This window comes from Chrysochloris asiatica, unplaced genomic scaffold (genome assembly GCF_000296735.1).
Source record: "Chrysochloris asiatica unplaced genomic scaffold, ChrAsi1.0 scaffold00050, whole genome shotgun sequence".
NCBI classification, from domain to species: domain Eukaryota; kingdom Metazoa; phylum Chordata; class Mammalia; order Afrosoricida; family Chrysochloridae; genus Chrysochloris; species Chrysochloris asiatica.
In genome coordinates, this window is record NW_006408568.1 from 2,047,562 (window position 1) to 2,058,473 (window position 10,912).

The window sequence follows — 10,912 nt, forward strand, 5'->3', positions numbered from 1 at the left end:
CTTTCGGATGTTTTGTAGCTCAGGGTTTGCTTTGGCAAAAATCTCCTAGCTTCTGTTTATCCTGGAATGTTTTGATTATACCGTCATATTTGATTGATAGCTTTCCTGGATAAAGGATTCTTGGTTGACAGTTTTTTTCTTTCAGGATTTTATATATGTCTCCCATTGCTTTCTTGCTTGCATGGTTTCTGCTGAGAGATGCGAGCTTAATCTGACTTACTTGCCTTTGTATGTAATGCTTCTCTTTTCCCTAGTTGCTTTCATGATTCTGTCCTTATCTTTGGTTTTGAAGAGCTTAATTATGATATGTCTTGGTGATTTTCTTTTGGGGTCTATCCTTCCTGGGGTTCATTGAGCTTCTTGAATGCTTACCTTTTCGCTTTTCAGGATATTCGAGAAATTTTCTTCAACTATTTCCTCTGTGGACCTGTGAGATTCTTCTTGTTCTGGAATGCCGATAATTCATAAGTTATTCTTCTTCATGTTGTCCAACATGAATCTTAGGCCTTCTTCAGATTTTTAAATCCTTTTTTTTCTGTTTGCTCTTGTATCTTAATGGTATTGAGGGATTTGTCTTCCAGCTCACTAGTTCTGCCTTCCATCTCTTCTAATCTACTCCTTTGCCCTTTCAGTGTATTGTCTATTTCTGATTTTCTATTATTGATCATTTGGACCTCTTTCTGTATGTTTTGAATTGTTTTCAATGCTGTATCTATCTTATTTGATTATTTCTCTAGAGCTTTCCTGACTTCTTCCTTATTTTTCTCAACTCCATTGTAAAGTGTTTTTGAAATGTTTTATAATCATTTTTCTGAATTCCTTCTCAGGCATTTCCAAGGCCTGCCCTCCTTCCAGAATGTAGTCCAGGTCTACCTATAGGTCATTTGTCTTAGAACTTTTATCTTGTTTCTGGACATGTGCTGATATGATCATCTGCTTTTGCTTCTTTGGCATGTTTGGTGTTTATCTGTGGCCTTAATACTTAATTGAATGTGTGTTTTAGTATTTTTTATGCTTTCTGATTGCCTCCAGGTAGATGTGATCAGGATGTGGACTTCCCTTTTCACTCTTCTTATTGCTTAACCCAAAGTAACTTTCACAGGTGTTGTCTGCCTCCCTGGTATATGGTAGTTGGTATTGGTTCTTTCCTGGATTTTGGTGTTTTATAGAGTGTGATTGTAGCTTGACCACATGGCAGCAGTTGCTGTCTTTTCTTAGGTTATATAGGGAGAGAAAGAGTTTCCCAACGCTGGAAGGTGGAGCATAAAACAGCAAAACAGCAACAACAAAAAAACAAGAAGGAAAAGCAACAACAACAAAACTAGATTGGATACTTTTGTCTAAAATTGCAGAAAAGGGAGAGGAGGGAGACAGGGAAAAAAAATCTGTAGCCTCATATGAGTTTGACTTTAATGTCCTTTTTCAACTTCTTGCCTTCAAAGCCGCCTGATAAATTTTACGTTGCCACTGTTCTTTGTTATGGTGTACCTCAGGATTTAATTTAATTTTCAGCCTGTTTTGTTTTTAAACTCTCTTTCCCTCTCTACACCCCTTGTTCTGGCCTTTTCACTATTAAAAAACAGTTCAGGGCCACCCCTTGGGCTGAGAGTATCTATGCACGTGTGTGGCAGAAGAATCCACCAATGGTGGGGATGGGGGTGTCCACTCACCCAGGCTCACCTCTAGTCACCAGAATGGAGGTGTCCAAACAGTGGCGGTGCCAATGAACAGATACCAAAAAAAAAAAAGAAAAAAAATGATCAGAACAAAGGAAAACCGACAAAGTGTATTGTCTACTTTTGCTCTGAGCTTTCCGTGGCTTTATTCCATGGTGGGTCTGTTCCCCCACTTGATCTTGCCATTTGGTCTCACCTAAGTTATTGGCTCCGGGCCATTGAGCCCGGCAGATTAAAAAATACTCAATTTCTTACTCCCGCTACAAGTTCTACTCGCTGTAAACCTTCAAACTTTTAAAATATTCCCAGATACGTGGTTCAGAGTTTTGGAGTTCTGCCCTGAACCCTCTTCACCTGGTATTCTGTGGTATTGCTAACAATGAACTTCACTGCACCTCTACCCTATCCCCCAATAAGCCCCACCATTGCCAGAATCCATTACTTTCCTTTTATATTTCACTGTTTTTGTGAAATCGGAATACTCACCAAATCAATTGCCTTGGGACATAGATTCACATGGTTTATGTTTATGATATTATTTGAGTTGTACTACTCTGGTGTGGTGTGCTGCAGGATAATGTGTTGGACCCCAAGGTCAGTTTGAACCACAGGGCTGCTAATTCAAACTCACTGGTTGCTCCCCAGTTTCACTGTGAATCAGAACTCACTCGATGATACTTAACAGCAACAGCAACTGTTAGACTTCAATGAACCAGTTTTGTAATTTGGTGCTTTAACAAAACACAAAAGAATACTAAAACTACAAACTTTACAATAAACAGTGAAACTGTGAATGGAGGTGACTTGTAGGTCATTCATTGAATGCTAGTGAGGTAAACTGACCAACTATTAGTAAGAGAGTAATGGGATTTTTCTGAGAAAACATTCTGTGAACACATTGTTTTAACTCTTTGCTTTGAAGCCACCAAACTTCCAGAGATTACTTCTAGAGACCAACATTTTTTAATAAGAGCATTTCTGGAACAGTATTGGTGGATGGGGTATGGCTTGGAGGGGACTGGTCCCTCGTGAAGTTTAAAGAGAACAAACCCCAGAAATTGAAGGAACTACAGGTCCTTTAGGTTTTCTTGCTGGGGTGGGGGAGTTGGAGAGCTAAAGAATTTAAGATATGTCTTTATAAGTGTTTCCATTTCTTTTTCCTTTGTACCTTGCAGAGTAAAAGCCAGGGATCCGTCTTTGTCCGGATACACGCCCCGTGGCAGGTGCTGACCAGAGAGGCAGAATTCTTGAAGATCAAAGTTCCCACCAAGAAAGTACGAGCATGTTTCTCTTGAGCTCTGGGGTCTCACAAGGGCTGGATGGATGCTAATGCAGTTTGGGAACAGGGCCAGGTGGGATGTGGGTTTTGTGGAATTGAAATCACACTTGCATCCCCAGGGAGCCTAGGTATGTGGCCATGATGTGGTTGGGACAGGGAGGAGAGTTGGGGTGGGAAGAGGGGCTGAATTTGGGAGAGAGCCTTTCACTACAGAGCTCCACCTGGGCTGTACTCTATGGAGCCAAACATTGCTCTTGATCCGCCTCCTGAATTTCTCTCTTACACCTTCTGTCTCCCTCCTCTTTGAGCTCCCCACACTGCCAGGCATTTCCTCAGACTGAATGTAGCGACAAAAGCAGACAGCAAGTCATGCTGATAGCAGTAAACTTGTGAAGACATATATTCTGGTTCTCATCTGCTACAAATGGGGTTTCAGTTAATGCTTCTGTAAAACAGAAAGTTCTTAATCTACTTAATTCATCAAAATCATCATGGAAGTGTTTTCAAAATGTTCATGCCAGTGTCCCACCTCTTTGATATTTGATTCAGTTGCCTGGTATGGAATGAGGCCTTTTGAAAAAAATAAAAATAAAAAATCCCCTGGAGATTCTAATGCCCATCTGGGTTGAGAGCCATATAGTTTACATGACTTCTGAGGTCCTTTTCCATTCTAGCAGTCTGTCTTATGTCAATGGTTTAAAATATTTCTTAATGACACATTTCCTTGTCAAACAAATGGCGGCAAATGACTCCAAGGAGAAAGAAACATGCATCCTTTTCTTTGTAGGCATTATAGGGGAAGAGTGACTACTGACCTTGGCCATCTGAGATGTCTCTAGGACGAGTTCTGGGGCTGATGAGGCTCTAGATTAAACACGAATGAACACATGTACAGATCATTATTTCACATGCGGTGGTCGACCTTTGCAGAGTTTGTCTCTATCTTTTAACTCCCTTTAGCCATATTCCACCCTTCCCATTATTAACAGAATTCCACACTCATTGCCTTCTGCACCATCAGTATCATTACCCTTCTTCTCATCACCATCCTCACTATCAGAAGCATTGTTACAGTCAACAGCATTGTTTTGATTTACTTCATGAACTATGCTAACATTATCATCACTACAGATCTACTGTCTCCATCAAAAACCACTAATAGGTAACTTTCATCCAAATAATAGATTGGCCTACAAATAAACAATAATACTCACAAGGACTGTGCTCTTTTAGACAATCAACCATGTGAGACCAAAAGGTAACAGTTCCCTTAAAGCAAAAATGAGAAGGTAAGGAGTGGCAGGAAACTGGATGGATGGAAACAGGGCAGGTGGTGGGAATGACAAGGTTGTGGACACATTGTGAGGCTATGACCAAGGTCACAGAAGACTTTGTATATTAATTGTTGGATAAGAATCTAATTTTCAGTGTCAACTTTCCCCTAAGACACAATAAAATATAAAAATATAGACCCAAATACCTGAAAGCAACTGATGGTATCATGAATCTCCTACTCAAGAAAGCCCAAATCTATGGGTTCTGTCTTTAGAAATTTATTAAGATGGACAATCCTTCAATGACAGGTGGACCAATGACTGTTAAACCATGAACAAACACAGACATAAATAGCTCAAAACATATTTTGCCAGTAAAAGATTGATTTATTTTGGGTCCCATAACCAAAGTATCTTTTTTTCACATTTTGTTGTTGTAATTAAGTGCCATCAAGTGGGTTCCGAAATCATAGTGACCCTGTATAGGGTTTCCAAGGAGCAGCTGGTGAGTTTGAACTGCTAATCTTGTGGTTAGAAGTCCAGTGCTTATCCTACAACACCACACCAGACTCTGGCACGAAAGAAGCACACTGTTCTTTTTTTTGTTGTTTCTTTCGATTGCACTGCTGTATCCTATGCCTCTTATGTTTAGTTTTTTCACTCCTAGTGCCATTGTCTTCAAATGCAGGCGCCATCTTTGCTCTCGACCTCATCTCCTCTTCAACTAATGTTTCCCTGGTTTCAGGTTTCCATGACACAAGTCTTAGCCTTAGATGGTAGCCTCTGCTTCCCTCTGGTGGTGTCCTTTGCTTGGTAAACTCTTTCCTTTCTCTTTCTTTAGTCTTCCTTCTAACTCCAGTCTACTTGTTTCCTTTCTCTTTGGTGTACAAATCTTTAACAGTCCCTCAATCTCATTCTATTTGTATCTTATTTCTTGAGTTTTTGTCTCTGTTGACTGGTCCTTAGAAAGAAGCTGAGCAAAACTTTAATGTCCATGCTATTGTATCTGCTTCCCAGGGTTACTTACTTTTAGCAGGAAACTAGAGGCATAGACATGTGTATCCTTCTTCTATCTTCTCTTGGTGCCTTTCTTCTTTGCTCTTTTTCCCATCTTCCTTTCATTCTTATGCTTTTCCTTCCCTTCATCTCTCTTCCTTCCACCTCCCTCTACTGACGTCTCCTGTCCTTCCCTCCTATACCTCTTATTTTCTACCATCTGATTGTATTTCTCCTTCCCAAGTTCAGTCCCCAATTAGTGTCTGTCTCTGATTCCTCTGGTCTCTGCCTTGTCACAAGCTCATAACTGAAAGTATATTGCTGTTGTTAAGTGCCATCAAGTCAGTTCGGATCCACAGTGACCCTGTATAGGGTTTCTGAGGAGCAACTGGTGGGTCTGAACTACCAACCTTGTTGTTCGAAGTCTAGTGCTGATCCTATAATGCCTGCTTAAGTGACATAACTGCACTTACAGTTTAAGTGTCCCCATGTATTTTAGCTTTTTGGGATATGCCTTCTGTAGTTGAAGTAGTACCTGTACTTGAATTTGTGGATGTGGTGACTAGGGTGAGGGCTTATTAAAAAGTAACTATAGCTCCATTGGATTCCTGGTGTGGTGCTGTGGTATAAGCACTGGGCTGCTAATCACAAAGTCAATGGTTCAAACCCATCAGCTACTCCTCGGAAACCCTATACAGGGTCACTATGAGTCAGAACAGACTCAACGACACTTAACAACAACAACAACAACATTATCTAGGTTTCCCTTCGTTATGGTTTGGTAGCACAGGATGGTGGACAGTATCAGATTCATCCATAGAAGACCAGCCTTCTAGCCTTAGTTGTGTACTTATTTGCTGTGTGATTGGGAGATACCACTGAACCTTTCAGAGTCTCAGTTTCCTCATCTATAACATGGGCATAATATTTACTACCTATTTTTCTTAGAAGGATTCAATTCTTAATCAATGCTATGGGAATATGTTGCTGTTATTGTTAAGTGCCATCAAGCCAGTTCTGACTCATACATAGCAACCCTATATAGAGATTCCAAGGAGTGGCTGGTGGGTTTGAACCACTGGGCCTTGTGTTTAGCAGTCCAGTGCTTATCCTACAGTGCCATACCAGGAACCCAATGGAAATGTGGTTGTTGTTAAGTGTCATCAAGTTGGTTCCGACTCTTAGCACTCCTGTGTAGGGTTTCCAAGGAGTAATTGGTGGGTTTGGACTGCCTGCCTTGTGCTTCAGAGTCCAGTGCTGATCCTGCAGTGCCACACCAGGGGAAATATGTTGTTGTTAAGTACCATTGATTCAGTTTCAACTCATAGTAACCCAGTATAGGATTTCTAAGGAGTAAGTAGCTGGTGAGTTTGAACCATCTATCTTAAAAAAAAAAAAAAACAATTAATGGTTTTATTGTGAATTGAGTGATAGTTTACACGGGATAACAGTTTTACACCATCATTTCATTGCAATGATTACAATCTCCTCCATGCATCATCATTCAACAGTATTTGCTTCTATTCTCTTTGTTTTTTATTTTCTTTTGGTGTGTGTCTGTGTGTCAGGGGGGTAATGTGCACAAAAACATTCAAGATTATATAATAATTTAAAAAACCAAAGGACACATTCTGCAAGCCTGCCTCCTGGCCACTAGCACTCAGTCTTTCTTTCTCCATGAGTCTAGAGTCCTCAGCTGCTCTCTCTCTCCATGTACTCATCTCTGCCTACATCTCAGGTGTCGTTGCTTCTCTGGATAGGGTTCCACATCCCGCGCATGCTCTTCTCCCTTGATAGTCATAGGGTCCTCTGTTTCTGGACTGTAAGATTAACTACTCCTCCCTTTTTGTTACAAAATTTCTGCCTTTACAGTTGTTAAAATTGCAATTAGTCATGATAACAGTTAATCACTATTGAATCATAAGAATCTTTTCCTCATCTCTTTTCATCAGACCCATCTCCACAAGATGAAAATTATTCATTGGGACTCTATGTTCCCCCAAACACTCTTAAACTAAACTCCCTCTTGAAAACTTGTGAGCCAGTCACTTCATGCCTTTATCACCCCCTCATTTTAGGTAGCCAATGTCTAAGTTGCCTGTCACTATCTATCCTATATACAGAGTGAACCATCTATCTTGTGGTTCAAACTGACCTTGCAGTCCTGTGCTTATCACTATAGTACCACACCAGAACTCCAAGGGAACTATGTTGCTGTTGTTAAATGCTGTCAAGTCAGTTCCAGCTCAGCTGGTGAACTCAAACTGCTGACCTTGTGGCTCATACTGACCTTGAAGTTCAGCGCATTAACCCACAGTGCCACCAGGGGAAATATAGAAATTTATTATTATGTCTAGTTTGTGTCTGTGTTCTCAATTTTTAATGTGTATCCTCAATTCCTAGTCCTCCAATCAACTTTTTTTCTGACTGTATAGCCAGCCAGCTCTGATGGAGTTGGTAGGAGAGTCTTTGGAGAAATAGTGAAGGGCAAAGAGGCATTCCATGCCCTCAGGGAGCTTAGAGTCAAAGAGCAGGACAGGAAGCACATATGTGTCCAGACATCAAAGCATTAACTAACTACCCTGTCAAATAGTAACTAGTTCAGCACAGATTCTGTGTGTAAATGTGGTGGAGTAGGGGGTCTAGGGAAAGAGAGGAGGTCATTGCTTCTAGAAGGTTGTATCTAACAACACAACAAACACAATTTTTCTGGGTCCCAGACTGGAGTTCTGCCACATGACCCTGGATTCTCAGAATGTAGTGGCTTTTGGACCTCTCAGGGGTTGCATAAGCAGATGGTAGTATAATCGATATGTTGGGTAGATACAGTTTCCAAAAGTTAATCTGATAACATGATCCCCAAGGTTATACCTAGTTCTTGAGGTAGGTGGGAAAAGACCCTGGAAAGGGGAAGATGAAATAGGGCAATCTGCAGAGGGTCAGCAGTGGGTCTAGTGGCATTTCTCTCCTTGTTAAGTGGGTTTGGGGTTGATTAAATGGAGAGAGTGAGCCACATTTTCAGAGAGGGGAACATTGCATGGGATCAGTTAAGTATCCTCCAGGCCAGTAGAGACCTGGATCATAACTCAGCGAAGTCCAGAGAGACAGGGAAGACGGGGAGGAAATCACGAAATCGAGGTCTCAGACTGGACAAATCCATAGTAATGTGTCCAGGGACTCAGAGTCCCAAGAACAGATATTAACTAGGAGGGGGACTCTTGGAAGGAAGCATTTGTTTTCCAAAAACAATAACAGAGGAGCCAGCATTTTGTGAGGGACATTCAACATCCATGCACAGGAAGAAGGAGGGAAGGCCTGGCCTTTGGCCCCTAAGCAGTGGGGGAAGTTGGAAATGGGTGTTTGGGGGCAGGTGGCTTCTTACTTTTGCTTGTTATAAAAGGTGGCTTTTCTACCACTTGGGATTGTAGTGAATAGCCATGTTTCTTTTTCATTCATTTTTATATATGTACACTCTCTTTCTCATGTCTTACATTCAATTACTTCCCAAGTCCTGCCTCTAGCAAATGACAAGGCAGGAGAATGGACAGAGGGGAGACAACAGAATCTATGAAGGGGGACTTTTCTGTCAGAGAAATCACCTCAGTTCAGCCAGATTCCATGTAACTTGAAAGAAGTAATATGTTTGGGATGGGTGAAAATCACTCTGGTCTAATCTGTCAAGACTTTGGAAGCTATCAATAGAGAACTGCTAGGAACCTGGGAAGACTTTAGCTTGAGTCCTTTGCATGCAAGTAGATGCTATTCATGTCCAGAAACTGATACTTATATAGGAGAATAGACTCAGAGGTCTGCTCATCTTCAAAAAAGGAATAATAAATGTCTTGAAAAACTGTTTGTAGAACACCTAGCATAAGTGTACGCATGCGCATTGGTGTCAGGTGACCCCAGCTCTTAGAGACTCTGTGAGACAGAATAAGACTGCCCACAGCAGCTCAGTACAGTACACACTGGGCTGTGAACCACAAGGTTGGCGGTGGGAGCCCACCATCTGCTCTCTGCAGGAGAAAGGTGAGGCTTTCTGCTCCTGCTAAGATTGATAGCCTCAGAAACAGGTTTGCTATGAGTTGGAGCCCACTTGATAATACTTAATAACAATCTTTATGGAAACCAGCTGATATCTCTTTCTCCTGAAGAGTGGTGGGTTTGAACCACTGACCTTTCAGTTAGTATCTGGTCACTTAAACACTGCACCACCATGTCCCCTTCCTAGTATATCAGTACACACACAATAATAATGTTATTTATATAATATAATATAGTATATAATAATGTTATTGCGAAGTGCCATCAAGTCAGTTCCGACTCATAGAGACCATGTACAGGGTTTCCAAGGAGTAGCTGGTGGGTTTGAACTGCTGACCATGTGGCTCCCAGTCCAGTGCTGATACTACACCACACCAGTAGTCCAATATGTAATAGTAGTATCTGCAATTATTATTGTGGTTGGTGGTGTTGTTTGTACATAATGTGTGTGTGGCCACATTATTGGGCCACACACACATTATGTAAAGGGCTTCCCTTTCTTGTTCTCTGTACACAGTGGTAACTGCAGCATTGGGATTAGATGGGTGGGAACAGGCCTAGTTCCTTAAATCTGCAAAGGCAACCTGAAGTCCAAAGAGAGGTTAAGAAACTTGCCCAAGATCACACAACTTGACAGTGATACAGTTAGTACTTGAACCCATGTCTGTATGAATCCAAATAAAAAACTCCTCCTACTTATCATTTCACTGAAGAATCTGTAACTGGGCTTGAGGTAGGGTAGCCTTGAACAAGATTTCTCAAAATGTATTCTATAGAATGATATTCTTTTGCTTTATTTAAATTATATATATATATATATGTTGTTGTTGTTAGGTGCCATCGAGTTGGTACCGACCCATAGCAACCTTATGCACAGCAGAACAAAACAGTGCCCAATCCTGGGCCAGCCTCACTATTGTTGCCACGCTTGAACCCATTGATGTTGCCACTTGGCCAATCCACCTCGCTGGGGGGCTTCCTCTTTTTCTATGACCCTCCACCTTACCAAACATGATATCCTTCTCCAGTGAATGGTCCCCCCTGACAATATGTCTGAAGTATGAGAGACAAAATTTGGCCATCTTGGCCTCCAAGAAGCACTCTGGCTGCACTTCTTCCAACACAGATCTGTTGGTTCTTTTGGCAGCCCATGGCACTTTGAATATTTTCCTCCAACACCATAACTCAAAAGCAATAATTCTTCTATGGTCTTCCTTATTCACTGTCCAGCTTTCACATGCACATGAGGTTACTGAAAATACCATGGCTTCCGTCAGGCGCACCTTAATCCTCAAGCTGTTATCTTTGCTCTTCAACACTTTAAAAAGGTCTTGTGCAACAGATTTGCCTAATGCAATACATCGTTTGATCTCTTGACTGCTGCTTCCATGAGTGTTGATAGTTGATCCTAGAGAATGAAGTCCTTGACATCTTCAATCTTTTCTCCTTTGATAAGAATGTTGTTTATTGGTCCAGAGGTGAGGATTTTTGTTTTCTTGACATTGAGATGCAAACCATACCGAAGGCTGTATGCTCTTTGATCTTCATCAGTAAATATTTTAAGTCTTCTCTTCACGAGAAGCTGGGTTCTATGAAGAAAAACGTGGCATCAGGATTGGAGGAAGACTCATTAACAACCTGCG

The 10,912-nt window shown here is 41.3% G+C and overlaps 1 protein-coding gene across 1 annotated transcript in view; it reads left to right on the top strand.

The window, feature by feature from the left end:
* ANO2 (anoctamin 2) overlaps positions 1-10,912 on the top strand; it is a 547,529-nt gene that overhangs the window by 168,357 nt on the left and 368,260 nt on the right. Inside the window, exon 3 of the mRNA XM_006862668.1 lies at positions 2,852-2,950. Coding sequence (XP_006862730.1) covers positions 2,852-2,950 — 99 coding nt within the window. The remainder of the gene's footprint in view (positions 1-2,851; positions 2,951-10,912) is intronic.